The sequence below is a fragment of the Harpia harpyja genome, chromosome 1, assembly GCF_026419915.1.
Source record: "Harpia harpyja isolate bHarHar1 chromosome 1, bHarHar1 primary haplotype, whole genome shotgun sequence".
Taxonomy (NCBI): domain Eukaryota; kingdom Metazoa; phylum Chordata; class Aves; order Accipitriformes; family Accipitridae; genus Harpia; species Harpia harpyja.
Window position 1 is genome coordinate 90,935,254 of NC_068940.1, and position 19,171 is coordinate 90,954,424.

Sequence of the window (19,171 nt, forward strand, 5' to 3'; positions counted from 1 at the left end):
TTGTCTGTTTAGGCATTGGGTTTGACCTCTGGTGTTCTCGGGTGCATCTAGGAGCTGAAATTCCCCCTCCTAATCATTGGGCAGAGTTAGGAGACCACAAAGGCAGTCTCCAAGCATCAGTCAGTGAGAATAACCTCAGTTCCCTTTAAGTTGTTGAAAGCAGGGCAAAGCTAGGTGCTTTGACAGACTTTGCTTTTTAAATAGCCCTAAACTGGTCACAAGCACAGTGGCACATAAGAACTTCAAACTTGGGCATGATTCTGAATTTTCTGCACTCCTGAGGCTGACTTATGCCAGAATTCTGCCATCAAGATTAATACAAAGAAAATGCAAACTTCCAGAGAAAGATGTGGCCTGGTCTTTCCAGCCACTTCCTACTGTGTGATGATCTGAGTCAGCTGAAGTGTCACAAGTTTTCTAAATCTTGATCCCTTAAACTGGCTGTGAAAATAGAGCAATCAAGCCTTTAGTAGCTGTCTGCTCTCTTGATCTGGTTGGAAACCTTTCCTAGAAGCAAGTAAAGCTATTTTTGCTTCTAAAACATGGCCAAAGAACAGGGCAAGATGTGAGAGTGCTCACTTTTAAGTAGGCTGCTCGCTCCACTTCCCTCAGAAGTAGATTTCCATTCTCTTTTTCCCAGAGTGTGACTCCTGTTCCTTCTATCTAGTGTTTATTAAAATGCCTTCCTCTGGTGTTGGCCAATGTGAGTGCATCACCTGCTCCTTTGGCAGCTTCATCAGTGCAGAAATGGCTGTATCATTCGCCATAATAAAAGCACTAATATGGACATTGAAGGATTTAATCGGAGAATGGGGGACTCTGGTGCATGGGGTTGGGGTTTTTTGTTTTGTTTTGTTTTTCTTAAATCTAGCTTTGTGGTTAGTGCCCTGTCCGGGAAATTTAATGCTGTTGGCTGAGATTCAGTGATGTACTTACTATATGGGCTGTGGTAGTACTGGGTTTTGACTTCCACCTCAGGAGCAGATTTCCTCGAAGACTGATACTATTTTTCAGTGTTTGACTACTCTTTCAAGAACTGCTTCTCCTTCTATGAACAAAACTTGCTCTTCCAACTCTGGTGTTGCAAGACCTGTAACTTTTTTTATAAACATTTACCCATTTTAGCTACTTCACAGTAGAATATTCAGCTGCCTTAGTGATGAAACAACACACCTAGATTTGGTTTGAGTATCAAAACTGGAACGAGAAGGAAACACAACATTCTTTGGACATAGAAATTTGCAGTAAAGGTCAGGATACTTTTTGCAAAGAATTTAATGTAAGAATTCTCAGGCTGTTGTAGGTACAGGAATGGGTGGTAGGGCATTTGGTGGTTTTGTTTGTTTTAATCTCCACAAAGTAAAAAAAGCCTATTGCTTTAGGACCTAGGGACAAAAGTACATATGGAAAGATGTATCAGCTGAAGTGTACTTCTGGTTTTATGCACATTAAGTACTCCCCCCAAAAACAGCTTTGTGCTTGACTTTATTTTGCTTTTACAAAGGGAGGGATATATAATGTGTCTTAATGATGACTATAGTTGTTACTCTTCAGAGTAACGTATCTCTAAAGGTTTTATTTTCAGCCATCACTGTAGTATTTGAGCTACTAACATGTAGTATTCGTATATTCATAGCAAAGTTTCAGGTGAACTCCATGTGGTCTCTGGCACTTTTTTTCCAATTTGAGAGGGTGTGCACAGAATCAAAATTTTTTGAGAAGTTTTGGGGTTTAATTTTCTTTTTTGTGGCAACTTTGTTAATAACGGCTTTTGGACAGAAAGTTGCCAGTGTTCTTTGATAAATGCTTTTGTTGCATGCCAGATTCAGCCAATATTGAGTAACTGGTCACACAGTTTTCTTGGCTGTCAGTGATTTTTATCTTGAGCTTTGTTATGTAGCTTTCATAGTGACTCTAAATGGGAATTAATTTAATGCCTTAGACTATGATTCACTCCTCTGAAAATTAGCATCAGTACTTCCACTTTGTCCTGGAAATTAATTATCAGTTTCTGAGTGACTTAACTTCCAGTCCATTGTCCCCATGAACAGAGACATCACGAAGGAAATAGAAGGATTCTGCCCTGTCTACTGGGTCTCATGCAACTGGTCAGAAATCCACACGGAACGGAGGCAGTCCCTGGCTTTCTCACACTTTCATCTCTCAGAAGAAACACTCCACAGCTGCAGATTTGGAATGAATGCTTTAGTAACTCCTAGACCAATTTTTCCAAAATTGCCAACATCAGTTACTATCGTTCATTAGATTTCCAACAGGTAGCTCATTAAATTGGTAACAAATTACATACTGTCTTTTCATCCAGTGTCTTGTCCCTACAGCTTAAAAGATCACCTCGTATATTTGTAGCTCTCATTCAGTGAAAGGTCCTCTGCTCTATCACTGCATCACAGGATGGGTTGTCACTGATGAAGACAGTAATATATGGGTTTATAGTTTTGGGACTGACTGGCTTAAACCTGAGTTGTTTTTTCACTTTGTCCTTGATCGGGTGTTGATTCCCTCTAGTGAATCCTTGCCCTGTCATGCCATGGCACAGCATCTTCCATGGTGGTGACCCAGGAGGTCCACACAAGTTGTCACCTACAGCATATCCCTTCACAGACTGCAGCCAACAGAAGCTACACACAATCTTCTTAAAGCTACATAATGTTTAATCTTAGCAAGATTAGGACACCACGGAAAGACAGATTTGAATAGAAAATGTGAGTCAGTTTGCCTTCCCTAAGGGTTTCTCGTGCTGCATTAAAAGCCCAAGCAGGCTTTGTCTTCTGAAGGCTTATGAGTCGTTGCAGTCTGAGGCAGTCCTGACCTCTTGTAATCTTGCTGTAAAACCTCCAGGTTTGAGCCTCTTGGGGGAAAGTTGTCTTCAGGCTCAGTGTTAGGCCAAGTTACAGCATCAAGGTAAACAGGCAGGAAAGGCAAACCAGTAGGAGTTATTCTTCCCTCCTGCATACACTGCCTGACAAACTTGTAACATAGTCCTCAAGCTCATGCCAGCCATGGTCAGTGTTTATAAGAATTTTAATACATTCAGTAAATAAGTCACCAAAAAAAACCCCATTTAACAACATTAAGGTGCTAGACAAGCACACACAAAAATGAGAAATACAAATCCATTCTGTGCATTTTCATTTCTTCTGTTATTTTTCTTGCCTGGCTTTTCTGAAGCCTTTGCTTCCCTGTTGTTTTTACTTTTCTGACCTTCATTTTCTTCATTTCTTATATTCCCTGAAAGTCACTATATTTTAATCAACATATAGTAAATATATTACATTTAACTTAGTCATGGACAATCTTTATCATTTCTAAACCTAAGCTCTAGCTTTTTAGCTTGGGTATTGTGGGGTGATCTGCCAAAGTTTCCAAAAAAGGTTAAAAATACCGGAATAAAAACAAGACCGTGAAGAGCCCCAAACAAAATAACAAGGAACATGATCTTGAAAAATGTTCTGAAGATGTAGGCTTTTGCTGCAGCCAGGACAACTACTCCTAATATAGTAGAAAGTGCACCTTGTAATACTGGGTAACCTAGCAGATACAGAGCTTCAATTGCCCTTTTATTGGCTGATGACTCTCCACTTGTAACAAAGGCATAGGAAATATGAGCAGAAAAATCTACTGAAAACCCTATACAAATGACCAGGTTGATCATGGATATGGAATCTAGATTGACGTTCCAAAATGTCATGAAACCAGCAACACCAACTATAACAGAAACTATAGCAAAAGTCACCCACAAGGAACACAATGGGTTGGGAATAAGTAAAAGGGAGACGACGAGCATTGCCCCGGCAGCAACGATAACGTTCTGAACAGTGTTTTGCACTATTACCAGGTACTGATCGTAGTAGATGAACGCTGGGTGATACACCATTAATGGAATACTGCACTGCTCGGCCGTCTCTCTCAACTGATTGAGAAGATTCTTCTCGTCAATGGCTGAAGTCACGTTTACCGTCTGGATGAAGAAACGTGAAGCTTCTATTTTATCCTGAGTCTTGTTAATGTCCCACTCAAAACTGGGAACAATTTGGAACAATGTACTTAAGTTCTTAATGAAAAGAGTCTTATTGCTTATATTTATCAAACCGCTTTCGGCAAGTTTTGTGTATACTCTCAGCCATGACTCTGTGAAGTTCTTGTCTACATAGGAAATGCCCTCTAAATTCTGTGTGCAGTTCTCGATGCCAAGACGAACAGTCTCATTCCAGTAATCTACCCTTTCAGTAATGACAACCATGACCCTGGGTCCATATGCTGAGAAGTATTTGTCATTGTCATCATAGTATGGAATAACGTAAGAGTCATCACTCGCCAGATTTCTAAGATCAATGCCTTCCCTGATCTGAGTACATCCATAAATACTGCCACCCAAATATGTTCCATACAGCAATACCACAAGTAGCTTGATCCATTTATTTGTGAAGAAAGGGCCATAATACTTTTTAAAGAATATGCTCATTGGATGTTCACTTTCTGGCTGTTTGGTTTCTACCTGAGATGACTGCCCAGAACAGCTGCCTATACAGCAAACATTGTACAAGCAGGACTTCTCAGCCTGATCTTTACCTACTCCCACAGGCATACAAGTTAGCCAGTGTCGGTTTCCTTGCTCCCTTTTATGATTTAATACAATAACTGCCCCAAAGAAGGTCATGGTATATATATAGCAGAAGACAAAAGCAGTGCCTGTGTAGAGGCAAAATGATCTCACGGATGGAAAAGCAGTCCAGACGCCAATGAAGAAGGCCAAAACATCTGTGAGAGTGGTGATAGTCACAGAAAGTGCTGCTTCTGCATAAGTCTCAGCCAGCAGAGATTTAACATCAGATTTCTCTTTTTTTCTTAAACTTTGTTCCCAGGAAGCAATCATGATAAACATGTCATCAACACCAACTCCTGCAAGAAGAGAAAAAGTTAACCCTGCATTGCAAATGGCAGCTTCCACTACCACCCAACAAAAGTACAAAATTAATCACATTTAAATCTGCATAAAATTTTGGAAAAGAAAATAGCTGATGCAAGTTGAACAGATGCAAGTTGAACAGATACAGGAAAACAGAACCTTTGTGTGTAGCTGAATTTATTACATTTCAGAAACTCCTGGTGACCTGATGGGTTGTTGAGACCTCACCCTACTTTGCTGAAGGACTGAGCACACCTAGTCCATCTCTGAGAAGAGTGTTGTATCTGCTGTCCAGGTGTCTGGTGATGTAGATTACATAGATCGAAATACATCGCTTTTTCTGATGCTCAACTATCGTTATCACAGGAAGCATCCCCCGTTATCTCTGGAATCTCTTCTTCATCACTGCAGCAAATTAGAGCAATAATTTCTTGCTCTGCCTTCAGCAAACAAGGAGAACAGTTGCTATCATGTGGGACAACAGTGATCCCAGTTTTCCAGTGGTTTGCTTTTTTATGCTCTTTGCTCTCCACTTATCTTCTGTCCAGTTTATCTTTCAGTATTTATTCATGATCTATTATTTATCTTCACATTTATAATGATGCGCTCACATGTATTACCCCCCCCAGTCCTGGGAAACCCTGCCAGAAAGACTGGGTCCTGGGCTAGTTTTTGCTAAGACACGAGAGTCAGTGAGCCGAAGTTCAAAAAGGAGAGCCAGTGTGGCTCTCAGCTCTGCTAACTCTCGAGATTTTAATCACAGACCTTTCAGTATTTTGCCAATGTTACTCTATCAAGGACTCTTCTATTCCCTGAAAATTAATCACACAAAAAGAGAAAGCAAGACCACCTGAATAGAGGAGCAACACAGATGATACAGCTAAGCGCAAAAGAATAGATGACATCACTATCTGCTGCCTGAACAGGCAATTGCCAGTAGACATGCAAAGAGGAATTCAGCAGCATCTCAAAAGGTACTACTGGATGGCAGCAAGCCAGGCTGATTCCAGAAAGCAGGCAGGCTTCAAAGCAATTAATCTAATGTACTGATAATTTGTTTGCTTTAATGCAAGGAAGACAAAAGTCTGCATTTTATTTATCAAGATCTGAAGAGACTAGCTTAAGCCCTTTCACTGTATCCTGGTTTTGACTGGGATAGAGTTAATTTTCTTTCTAGTAGCTGGTATAGTGCTATGTCTCGAATTTAGTATGAGAATAATGTCAATTACACACTGATGTTTTCAGCTGTTGCTAAGTAGTGTTTATACTAAGTCAAGTATTTTTCAGCTTCTGATGCCCAGCCAGCAAGAAGGCTGGAGAGGCACAAGAAGTTGGGAGGGGAAACAGCCAGGGCAGCTGACCCAAACTGGCCAAAGGAATATTCCATACCATATGACATCATGCCCAGTATATAAACTGGGGGCAGTTGGCCAGGGTGGGGTGGATTGCTGCTTGGGAACTAACTGGGCATCAGTCATCGAGTCGTGAGCAATTGCGTTGTGCATCATTTGTTTTGTATATTCCAATTCTTTGTCATATTATTATTATCATAATCATTATCATTATTATTTTCTTCCTTTCTGTCCTATTAAACTGTCTTTATCTCAACTCACGAGTTTTACTTTTTTATTTTTTGATTCTCTCCCCTGTCCCACTGGATGGGGGGGAGTGAGCGAACAGCTGTGTGGTGCTTAGTTGCTGGCTGGGGTTAAACCACGTCACCCAGGTATACAAAAGGGTCTTTCTGAAATTTAGAGCCTCTGTAATTGATAAGCAACCAAAAGCAAATACAAAATGCGTTTGAATTATGCAGGAAACAAAGAAACGATGCATGCCCTAGGGAGCATCTGCATTAGACATCTAGTATGACGCAAAGCCTTTATCAACCCGCATGTGCTTTCCTCAGCATGAGACCAAGACCAAGAAAAGATCACATGAATTTATCATGTAGGAGACCAGATAAGGATTTTAAAAGCAGTAATTTATTTGCAGCAATGTTACCTAATGGTATTTGGAAAGTTCAGCACTGGCTGTCAAGCAGCCTGTGTAACTGTGATGCAATGATACTAACTTCCTTGCATTTTTGGGGGGGAGCTGGTTGCATGAATGGTGCATCACTTCAGCTGTACAGCTAAAGGAGACAGTTTAGTACACAGTCATTATATTGCAGAGGAAATTTCACATCTTAACAAAATGAGATGGATTACTTATTTGAAATTACAGACAGTCCTGCTCACTGCTTAAGCTGTATTCAGGCCCAATTTTATCTGACCAAAGACTACACTCTGAAAATGGGATACAAAAACTTACGGTAACTTACTTCCCATATTCACCTCATAATACAGGTACTGGATTGAGTCAGTGCCAGCGTAGCATGAGCTGCACACTGGGCACGTGTTCCATGGTGCTGCTGTTGAGCTACCCTGAGGCTGACTAACGGCAGAGAAGTAGGGAGCTCTCACTGTACCGCAAAAAGAGGTGGTCAAGAGGTGGATGATTTGGGGAAGACCTCTGCACCTGCTTAAATCGCTGACAAATTCAGAAGTCCCATAGAACAGTACTAACAACAAACTGTTTTAGGGTAGACAAACTTATCCAGAGCTAATGAGATATGTAAATGCTTAGAGTACGCCTATAGAAAACAGCAGGGGATGACACAGGGGAATGCAGTGACAGAACCCGGTTGAGCTCACCTCAAGTATCAGCACTAGTTAAATAAATGATTAGTCATCATGGCTAAATTACCAGGGACGCTAGAACAATGCCCGAAGTGCTAACCTTTCCACCCTCTTATTTATAGTTTTCATGCCGTAGCACTGGAACTAGAGCAGGCATCGATTTTTGGGAAAAGCTGCCCTTCTGCCAGAGCCCAGCTCCAGTCCCAGCATGGGTACGCTGAGCTGAGCGGCTCACCCACCTGTAGCAGCACAGGTGAGGCTGCACCTCCAGGTGTCTCCTCCCCTCACTGCAGGATGCAACTGCCTATGATCTGATGCTTACATCATAAAAGACTAACACCTTCAAGTTGTTTTAACTCCTGTCTTCGTATCTGAAACAGACTCGCTTTTTCTACTTACCCAGGATAAGAAATGGTGCGTTTGCTACAGTGACCACAAATGGCACTCCACAGAAGAGCATCAATCCAAAGCTGCTTAACACAGCTAAACCGGCAGAAACCACTCCACAGCATGCAAGCCAGACATTATTTCTTATACAGCTCAGTCTGAAAATATTTTAAGGAATAGCTTAGTTACACGTCAAATATTTCAGCAAGGTGTTTGGCATGACAAGTGCACAGATACCAACAATATCCTGTCTGTGAAGGGAACTCTTGATGAAAGCTGCTATTTGCTAAGAGACCTCCCAGGTGTGAGCACTGGACAAGATTAATTTATATAGGAGGTGCTAAATACATTATTATTGCTGGGCAGTTATATACCTAAAAGTAAAGATGTGTACTGATCTTTGCATCCTGGCAAAATGAAGGCACATAAGCTCTACCAGAGAGAGGCTAGATTTAGGGTGACCCAAAAAATGATGAATTTTCAGCTCTTTCCTTTCACATGCGTTCTTGGTGTAGCATAGAAGCACCTCCCAGGCAGTAAGTGCTGCGTAGAGAAGCTTTCTCAGCAGACAGATTGGGTACCACCCATTTGCCAAGATGCCCCCGAGGGCTGGCTCATGGATTCCCCATGAAATGCTCTCAGTGGGAGACTTCACACCACACTGAGGGGGTAAAGAGTTGCCTCTTGCCTGACTAGTAATATTTTCCAGGCTGTAGACTATTTCTGAACTTTAAGAGAATCTCTTGTTTCCGAGGCAAGAAGTGTGTGTTGGTGGAACCGCCCTCGCTTTGTCTGCGCTCACAACCAACCGTATGCGAGGCAGCTGATCTCCAGAAATTGTATAGCCTAATGGGCGTGATGCTTGATGCAAGCGCTAAACCAGTAAGCCCACCCTCCGAGTAGAACTTTTTTTCTCAAGCACAGCACACAAAAATTGCCATACGGTTGTCAAACGTACAATGGTTCACCTTCCACCAGCACAAAGAAAGGGCAGGCTAAGTTCTTTGTGGACAGCAGGTAAGGCTCAGACTCTACTAGCAAGCAGAATACCTAAAGCTGTACCCAGACCTGCAGTCATCTATGAAGTTAGTGGTCATTCATCTGTACCTTAACCGAGCAGGTGGCAAAAAAAAAGTGTAAACGCATTTTAACATGGTATACTTCCTCCTCCCTCCCCTGCTTCCTTCCCCTTTTTAACTGACCTTTACAAAGAATTAGCATCTTGCAGGCAGGATAAGAAAGTAGCAGAATAACCTCAGCAATAGCACCACTTATTCCTTCCCTCCGCCCAAATGACAACTTTTCTGTTTGACTTTTATGCATCTTTTTGGTGAATGTCTCCACTGGGTATGCCAAGTTGAGCTGGTAAGTTTTGTTCAACAGAAGTGCTTATGCAGAATTTTGCCACTGCCAGGCTGGCTAGACAACACATCTGGCCCCCTTTCCGCATAAAGTAAAGTAGAACCCTTTCATCATTAAAAGCGTTTACTTTGGCATAGTGTTTTCCAGTGCCAAAGGTGCTGTAGCACCTCAGACCTCTTAAAAAGATAAAGAGCAGGGGGTTGTTTCGGTTGTTTAAGTAGTGTCAAAACCATCAGCTACAAAAAGGACTCTTACGAGGCGGGGACTACAGAAATGACTGATGGCTTCAGAGAACAGACCAACGGATACTAGCATTCAAGCTGTGCATGTCTGAACTGAACGCTTGTTCAGGTATCCGTCTGGTACTTATCATGAACCCCATTTCAGTAGTTAGGAAATATGCACAAGTAGGAGAGAAACAGCAAAGAAATACATTTTGCCTATTATTAAATGTCACGTGAAGTCTGCAGGTTCAAGAACGACTTCACTTGACAAGAGCAGAAACGAATTTAGGCAAGGTAAAGAGGGGAGGTCACTTCTCATTGATCCATAGCTTAGAAGGCATGTTACTTTAGGCAAGAGACGACTGAAAAGGTTATGGTCAAGAAGTAAGTGACGGAGAAGAGTGGGATCACGCTCTTGGTATTTCCTTCAAACTCCTGTTGTCTGGACAGCGAGGTAAAGTAAGTCACCTGTTGTTAAAGCAACAAGAAAAGAAAAGATGAAGGACTTGCACTCTTCTTCTTGGTCTTCACACGCACGCACAGGCAATGCCCGACACCATGCCGGCACCAACGCAACCTGCAGGCCGTCCCCGCCTTTCCCCTCCACCGTCCCCCGTCCCCGCCAGCGACGGGGCAGTCCGGGCACTTGGGGTCTCGGCGGCCGCCGCGTTACCTGAACGGAGGCGAAGTCCAGCGCCGCCAGCTGCGACGGGAACTCCCGCAGGAAGCTTTCCAGCCACCGCCGGCTCTCCGCCGCCGCGGGGCCGTCCTCCTGCAGGTAGTACACCAGCTTCAGGGCCCGCGCCGCCCGCACCCGCCCGCCGGCGTCCGTCTGCACGCCGCCCAGCGCGGCCCCCAAGAAGATGCCGTGGCTGACGGGGAAGGTGAGGTTCTCCAGGGCGGCCGCCGCCCCACCGGCCAGCAGCGGCAGCAGCGGGTTGGGGCTGGCGCAGGCGCCGCCCGAGCGGGCGCAGAGCCGCTCGTAGCCGCGGGCGCGCACCGCCGCGTCCAGCAGCAGCACGTCGCGCCCCGCCGCCGGGCCCAGGACCGAGTCCCCCCGCGCCGCCACGGCGATGAGGGTGGCGTAGGCGCCCTCGGTGGGCAGCCGCGGGGCGGAGAAGCGCTCCGAGTCGTTGGTGGGGAAGTGCCACCGCACGAAGGCGCGCTCGGCCTTGGCGGGCCCCCCCGTCGGTGTGAACTGCTCCTCGATGTCGTTCGCCTGCCGCTGCGGCAGGAAGAGGAAGCCGGCGCCCAGCCCGCCCGACAGCAGCAGCGGCACCAGCACGAAGGGCCAGGGGCAGGCGGCCACGCCGCTCCCCAGCCCCTCGAAGAGCCGCCTCAGAGGCCGCTCCAGGCAGTCGGTGTTGCGGCAGGAGCAGCCCTCCGCGGGGCGCCGCGGCTCCGCCATGGGCGAGCAGGGGGCGCGGGCTGCCGGCGGCAGCTCTCCCGCCGCGGGCTTCTCGCTGCGCCGGCGGAGAACCGCCTTCTGCCCGTCAGGCGGAACGCGCCCTCTTCAGCGGCGCGGCCGAGGGCCGTCCCCCCGCTCTGACTCACTGGGGCCTCCGCCGCCCCCGCGGCACGGGCACGTGGGGCTGGGCGGGGAGACCGGGCAGCGCCGCCGGGTGCCCGCCCGCGCCTCCCTGCCGGCTTTGGCCCCGGCCCCCGGGGGGACCCTGCCCCGCCCCGCCGCGGCCTCGGTGCCGTCACGGCGCCCGTCGTGCCGAGCGCTGCCCGGAGCCCGGTTCTGCCGTCGTGCGGGCCGGCTCCCGCCGGGCAGGCTGCAGGCCCGGCTTAACCAGGCCCGACCCTGCTGCGCCCGGCTTCACCAGGCCCGGCCCTGCACCGCGTTCCTCGAGCGGCAGTGGGGCGCGGCGGCGATGCCCTCTCTTAGCCCTGGTGACGGTGTTTCGAACCGCTCTCCTTCCCATCCACCTGCCCACCAGGGGTTCCTGCCCCAGTCGGCTGCCGTGGCTGTCTCCGAAGCTACGCCAAAAGCCGGGATCTGCAAAACGATCTGCAGCGAAGCAAAACAAAGTGCCCTTTTGCACAGAAGAGCGTGAGGCATGGGCGCTTTTCTCCCTCTGCGGCCATCGGCGACGTGTTGTTTGACGGCTGTTGGAGCTGCTTGCTCCCACCGATGGGGACTCCTGCCAGCCACATGCCTTCACCGCGCCCTTTCCTCTTGCTCTGGCACTTGCCTGGCCCCTTGTCCACCGTAACACTGTAATCCGGCAAAAAGAGAGTGACTTTCTGTGTGCGTAAGGAACAAACTCACTGGGGAGTCGGGTGAGCGTCAAGCCTGTTGCAAGGGGAAGGGTGAGGTACGGCAGGAGGCAAGAGCCCAGCTGGTAGCAAGACTGTCACGCACAGTTGTCTCATGGAAGCTCATGGGTAGTGGAGAGCTGGGATTACAAGTGATTTTGGAGTTTGCATTTGGGATCGTGTGTCCTGAACTCCCTGTGGCAAACAGGATTAATGTGATCCTTGGGTATGTGAACAGAGAATGAGCCTAGGGAAGGGACTTCGACGTTGTGTAATGGAAACCATTGGACTGATGTTACAATATCAAATCCAGATCTAGCTTCCATGTTCTAAGACACAGGCTGCAAAATTAAAAAGTGAGCGATAAGGTGCAGTGATCCTGAGCAGGAGACCATTGCATATAGAGCAGTTAAGAAAATCACATTAGCAGTGAGCCTGTACTGTGCTGCGCTGCAGCAATCCCTTGCCCGCAGGATAACCTCAGCCGGCTCATGGTAACAGAGGCACCTGCAGGCAGCTCCCACCTGGTACCAGCGATTAGGAAACCTAGACTTCTCCTTTACTGTTTTCCCAAAACCTGCTGCAGTCATTAGTTCATCACTAAGGATTATTCTGCCTGGAAGCAAAACATAGAAAGTGGTGAGGTACATCGTGCTGTGTTTGCTCGCTTGGTAAACAGGTTTACAAAATGGGGGAGGGAGAGCTGAAGAAATAAAAGACTTTGAAACAAGGTTTAGTGATTGCAGTGGGCAAACCACAAAAATTTCAGTAGCGTGGTGTGCCAGAGCTTTGTGCAGTAACAATGATAGAAAGCATCTTTCCAAGTCCAGAAAATACCCTGCAGCCTGGTGTTCTTGACGCTGGTAAGTGGCAGTGATTTGAGTGCCCTCTGGCTGAAGAGAACATTAAGCTCTGATGTGACACGTCTGGAAAGGCGTCTAGCCAATTAGGTAATACACCACAGACAGGCACTTCTTCTTCTTGCCCTTCTTTGAAAGAAGCAACTCCCTCCTCTCCTGCTAGTACTTGCAAAGAAAAGTTGTAGGCATTTCTTCTTTCTCATCCTAAGGAGACAGGCTTGCCACCTGCGAGCATAAAACAGCCAGCCAGGCTCTGAGCAGCATTACAGATCTCCCACCATGCCCAGCACAGCATTTAGCGCAGTTTGGATCCTGGTGATTCCTTTTTCCATGCGCAGGTGTTCTGAGGCAGGTACGTCAGTTCTGAATTTCTCTGTGGGAGAAAGGCAGTTAAAAGCTATTTCCTGTAGCTCCTAACTTGTTGAAATCTAAGTTTTTTAAGGAATCTGACTCCAAACTTGTAGCGTCTCCCACATTCTGTTCTCAGTTCCCTTGAATGGATCTATAGCATGTTAGAATAAGGGTTCTTCACATAGGAGGAATCTGTCCTCAGAAAAAAGGGGTAAGCTATTTGATGTCATGTAGACACTTGATGAATTCTTGTTCAAAGAGTTACCCAGCTGGAAAAGATAGCCTCTCCTATGTGGAGATAATTCCAGAGAAAAATAGACCTCTGTCTGTGAATAAACTATAGAGACACACCTATCCCCATAGCCAGACACCAAGAAGACTTCTAGGATAACCTGGCAGTGGACCAGGTTGTGGATGATGGGATGTGGATGACATTGCAGCAGATATGAAGAGACGGTGTCCAGCTAAATGCTTTCACTATAAAAAACAGCCATAAAGGGTTATTGAATTTTCTAGGCTTATCAAAGCAGAAGATAAAGATTGACCACTTGTCATGGCTTTAGGAACTCATGTGTTCCCAGTTGGCGGCCAGTCACAAGTGGTGTTCCCCAGGGCTCAGTATTGGGGCCAGTTCTGTTTAATATCTTTATCAATGATCTGGACGAGGGGATTGAGTGCACTCTCAGTAAGTTTGCAGATGACACCAAGTTGGGCAGGACTGTTGATCTGCTTGAGGGTAGGAAGGCTCTACAGAGGGATCTGGACAGGCTGGATTGATGGGCTGATGCCAACTGTATGAGGTTCAATAAGACTAAGTGTCGGGTCCTGCACTTGGGTCACAACAACCCCATGCAATGCTACAGGCTTGGGGAAGAGTGGCTGGAAAGCTGCCTGGAGGAAAAGGACATGGGGGTGCTGGTTGACAGCTGTCTGAATATGAGCCAGCAGTGTGCCCAGGTGTCCAATAAGGCCAATAGCATCCTGGCTTGTATCAGAAATGGTGTGGCCAGCAGGACTAGAGAATTGATCATCCCCCTGTACTCAGCACTGGTGAGGCTGTACCTCGAATACTGTGTTCAGTTTTGGGCCCCTCACTACAAGAAAGACACTGAGGTGTTGGAGCGTGTCCAGAGAAGGGCAACGAAGCTGGTGAAGGTTCTGGAGAACAAGTCTTGTGAGGAGCGGCTGAGGGACCTGGGGTTGTTTAGCCTGGAGAAAAGGAGGCCGAGGGGAGACCTTATCGCTCTCTACAACTACCTGAAAGGAGGCTGTAGCGAGGTGGGGGTTGGTCTCTTCTCCCAAGTAACAAGTGATAGGACAAGAGGAAATGGCCCTCACGTTGCTCCACGGGAGGTTTAGATTGGGTATTAGGAAAAATTTCTTCACCGAAAGGGTTATCAAGCATTGGAACAGGCTGCCCAGGGAAGTGGTTGTGTGACCATTCCTGGAGGTATTTAAAAGACATGTAGACGTGGTGCTTAGGGACATGGTTTAGTGGTGGACCTTGGCAGTGTTAGGTTAATGGTTGGACTCGATGATCTTAAAGGTCTTTTCCAACCTAAATGATTCTATGATTTGCTGAAGTTTCCTTCTGGTTTCTCAGGAGCTGGAGACAAGCTCTGGTAATGATCAGGAGGTAGGAAATGGCTTGGTGGCAGGAGCTACCCAATCAGGGTACCCAGTACATTGGGCATAGGTAGGTGCTCTTTCTGAGGCCTGGGGGGTCTGACTTATGGCATGGGAAGATGGCTCCACCAACTCTCAATTCAGAGTGGTCTTCAAGCAGGAGGTACGTGCCAGTCTTCTCTCCAAGAATCTGGGTTCTTGTCCTTGTTCTCTGGCCTGTTCATGCATTTTGTATTAACTTCTAATAGGATAAAATCTGAAATATTCCTTGGGGCAGGGCCAGGAACTGGACTACAGGACTTCCAAGCAAGTCATGCTTCTCCTGTATTTGTGGATGAAGGCACAAACTCTCTCTTGGCAGTTATGTTGTGTTTACTGTACCTAAGACTACTCAAGATGAAGAGGAAGCTGAGCACAGATCTCCCTTTCAATCAACAAGTGTTTTCTGCTAGGCTAGTATATAAAAACCCAGGTGATACTGCCACCTTTTGCTGCCAGGCTTGGCAAACAAAGCAACTGTTGTTCTCTTCCTTTCATAATACAGTTGGTGGTTGTTGGGTGTGTGGTGCGATTAATAGGGGCATTGGCTCTTCAAGCAGAGTTGACATAGTTTGCGCTTCCCACTGGCTTAGAAAGGATTAGGAGTCCAGATGCTAAGTCACAATCGTTGTCTGTATGTGTGCGCAGAACTGTGGGACTTGGATCCAAATATTTTGAAAGATGATAAGAAATAAGAGAATTTGAACTTCCTGATTCAAACACTATCTTTGAACATTGATGTTTATACTGACTTATGATGTATGTTGGCTGTAATCTTTTTCTTGATAGTGAAACTTAATCAAATCTGATTTTTGGGTGGATCTGCGTAGCTGACAAATACAAGTTGAAAGCGCCTCATGAGGACTGCGACAAAATGCAGGTGTGATTTCATTGTGTGTATGGAAGGCACTGCCAGTTTCTTTGCTGTGAAATGCCCAGGGACATTTCAAAGTGAGGTTCCAGTGAATTACAGTTCTGGAATATTGCCACATACATAAATATTCACAACGCCACATTTCTTTGTGTTTCCCAATGCTAACGAAATGGTGACAAGCAAAGCAGACATATACCTGACATGCCAAGAAGAGAGCTGAGAGGGGTAGCTGGTACTCTTCCTGCCTCTCGACAAGATCTGTGGCGACCCAGAAATACAATCAATTCATTTCTAATATCCCCAACGGCCTCATCTCTAGGTGGTGTCAGAATGTGCCTAACATGGGTACATCATTCACTTCAGGCCCACAGAAACCAGCCAAGAGCAGCTGTAAGAAACGAACTGACAAACAAATGGACAAGCAGGGCCCGTTGAGGTGGCTGAGTTGCCTCCCTGTTGCAGAGCACCCACGGTCAGACCATTTCCCAGGAGGGCAGGAGACCTGGGTTCAACCCCACCCTCAAACCGAGGTGTCTCTTCCACAGAAGGGCCCACCAACCAGCACTGGGGCATTTGTACCCTGCAAGAAGCAAGGAGAAAGGAGAATTCAGCCCAGATGTCCCTCAGGCACAGCCCAGGAAGCTTGGCAGATGCACGCAAGGCTTTGGTCATGGCTTAGTCACAATGGCTCCAGGGCTGAACCAGCTCCTAGCTGAAGAGACAGCAGGGTAGGGAGAGCAAATGCAGTTTCTAGCATGTGGGACTTTCTGCACAGTGCTTTGAAATTAAGAAACAACGTATGCCTGGCTGGTGAGACTCCCTGTCTCTGTTTTTTGTTTGAAAGCTCTTTTTCAGTTTGCCTCCTCAGCCTCCATTTCCCTCTACTTAGAACAGGATCCATCTCCTGCTCTAGCTGTGCTTGCCTGTCTTTTTCCTCACAAACTCAATGTAGAATAATTACTTATTTTGAAGTGTAGGCTGTCCTCAGTAATGCCAAGACAAACATATTCTGCTCTGTCTCTGTATTCCTCTGTCTTCCAAATGTTTTCTGAGAGTGGAAGTGATTCAAACAGTTTTGTAGAATCACAGAATAATTTGGGTTGGAAAGGCCTTCTGGCACTTATCCACACCCTGCTCAGAGCAGTGCTGGCATGGGTGTTAGGCCAGGTTGCTCAGGGCTTTGTCCAGCTGAGTTTGGAGTACCTCCAAGGATGGGGACTCCAGAGCCTCAGGGCAACCTGTTCCAGTGTTTGACTACCTCCATCGTGATTTTTTCCTCCCTCATAAATGTCAAGGATTTGGTAGCGGGGCTGCAGGGGTGGCCTCTGTGAGGAGAGGCTGCCTCTGGCCTGCCCTGAGTCAGTCACAGTCAGTTCCAACCGGCTCTAGCAAACCCACCGCAGGGCATGGCTGAGCCCATCCTCAGGGGAGTCTGTCACACCTCTGTGAAAACATCTTAAACTAAGGGTGGTAAACACCAAGCGAAAGGAGAAACAAGGCCAGAGCAGGAGGAGAAGGAGGAAAAAAGACCACACTGGACCACGAAGGAGGAAAGAAAGAAGACCATGCCTGGGCCGAGGCTGGAGCCAAGGGGCTGCTTGAGCAGGAGCTGAGAGGTGCAAGTGGGAAGGGGCTGCTTCCGGTGAAGGAACCAGCATGCACGCGCTGGGCCCAGTCTCCTGCGCCGCCCGCTGCCTCACCAAAGGGGCTGAGCATAGCGTGCGGTGAGGGGACCGAGGAGGAAAACGTGTGGCGGGGGTGGCAGGGGGAAGAGTGTCTGAAGGGAAGCAGAGGTGCTTCTCCTAAGGGTTGGTTGGTTGGTTGGTTGTTTTTGGTCTTCTTTGATACCAGAATCTGCAATTAATAGATTGTTAACTGGCAAATAAATTACATTCATGGAAATTTCCTGAATGAGTAAATAGTTTTTGCCTGTGACAATATCTCACTGGAATTTCTCTTGATGCAACTTGTGACTGTCCCAGGTCCTTTCCCAGGACAAGGATATTTGCACATTCAAGTTCTCAGTCAGAACTGAGATGGCTTATTTCTGCGCCTCTCTTTGGAGCACCAGGACAGAGGGGCATTTCTGTATCCAGGCTGCCCATGGAAAGTGCTTTGCCAATTGTGTGAGATGCACTGGACCCTGGGATAAAATAAGTGACACGAAGAAGTTCTTTATGCCATTCCTTCCACCATAATACAGCATCAGGTATGCCTGTGCTGTTTCTGAAGGAAATTCGACCAACCTGTTCTTTACAGTGCCCACCATAGTACCTGACAATGACAAGGAAGTTGTTTCCTCTCCTATCCTATCCTATCATGTTCTCTCCCTCCATCTGGATGAGGCAGGAGTTCTCTGTGGGCTGCCTAGCTACTGCCTCTGTTTGCATGTACGCCTGGGTGAAACAATAGGACTTAGAGGACTTTGCTACCTGTGCTAGGCAATGAGAGTCTGTGGCCCTGAGGATACATGACTGCAGATGACGTGGGAAATGCAGCGCTTCAAACCCCTGTATCCAAAGCGAGCAGTCTAACTGACAAGCTGTGGGCTATCAGCTGGGAGATGTGTGCTCTTTGTGCCCTCACTAGCCAGCGTGCAAGAAAGAATCGCATTTCAGAAAAATGCCCACAAAGGAACAATAGGGGAGGCCTGGTGATGAGGACAGCCAGACAGGAGGTAAATTCCTGGTTGCTTATATGTTTATGCTTCCAAAGAAAACCCAGCAATTATTCTGGCACCAGGACCCGGAACTAACAGATGTTTATTTTATTCGTGTTGAAGGTCTGTTCTTCCTTGCTTTGGGAGCGCACAGTGACTGTGAAATTGCCATGTGCTGAGTGCTGGCAGGATGAGTGGCTGCTGCTCCTCTGCTTGATGATGAGACGTATTTGCTGTGAATATGGTAACCTTGGGCATTATGTAGAAGGGGACAACGTCAACACAAAGGCAGCCATGTTGTGCAAAAAGCTGTAACTGCCTTATGTGATGTCTCCAAGCTGACAATATGTGTTAGGCATTTTCTGAGGCCATCTCAGTGTGAGGCTCTTCAGGAATTTCTATGTTCATTTGAGTTTTCTTTTTTATTTTGGGGAAAAATGAAGTTACATAAGTATTTTAAGCGTCTGGGTGATAGGCTGTTTCTATTGTACATTATAGTGATGGTCAGAACTTCAGCTTATCAGGAAAGGCAAGGTGGGCTGCCAGATTTTATTACTTTAGCTCCAGGTATATTTCTTTTCAAGCTGACATAAAGAAAAATTCCTACCTCCGCTGTGATTTCAGAATCATGAGGTTTTCCATGAGGACTGCTCTAAATTATACTTTTAAAACCTTGGAGTGCTATGAGTACGATGTAACATTAGGCTACTGAAGAACCTAAAGGTCCATAAAATTTTACTTTCCTTAATGCATATAAATGAGTTCACAGCTTACTTCCATGAGAACTGTACAAAGTTTGCCTCTTTAATCAGTGTCTTATTAATAAGGTGTATGTTATCTTTGTAGGCTGCTTTTTTATTACATGTTTATAAGCTTCCTTGTAAAATGGTCAGTCAGGTCTTAGAGGTCTTCAGGAACTGTA

At 46.5% G+C, this 19,171-nt stretch overlaps 1 protein-coding gene across 1 annotated transcript; it reads right to left on the minus strand.

Moving 5' to 3' along the window:
* Positions 1 to 3,024: 3,024 nt before the first annotated feature.
* PTCHD3 (patched domain containing 3) lies at positions 3,025 to 11,107 on the minus strand. The gene is made up of 4 exons (XM_052804780.1): positions 10,252 to 11,107; positions 9,925 to 10,046; positions 8,005 to 8,150; positions 3,025 to 4,920 (listed from the first exon to the last, which is right to left on the minus strand). The coding sequence occupies exons 1-4, from the start codon at positions 10,984 to 10,986 to the stop codon at positions 3,305 to 3,307; spliced, it is 2,619 nt and encodes an 872-aa protein (XP_052660740.1). The 5' UTR covers positions 10,987 to 11,107; the 3' UTR covers positions 3,025 to 3,304.
* Positions 11,108 to 19,171: the final 8,064 nt, after the last annotated feature.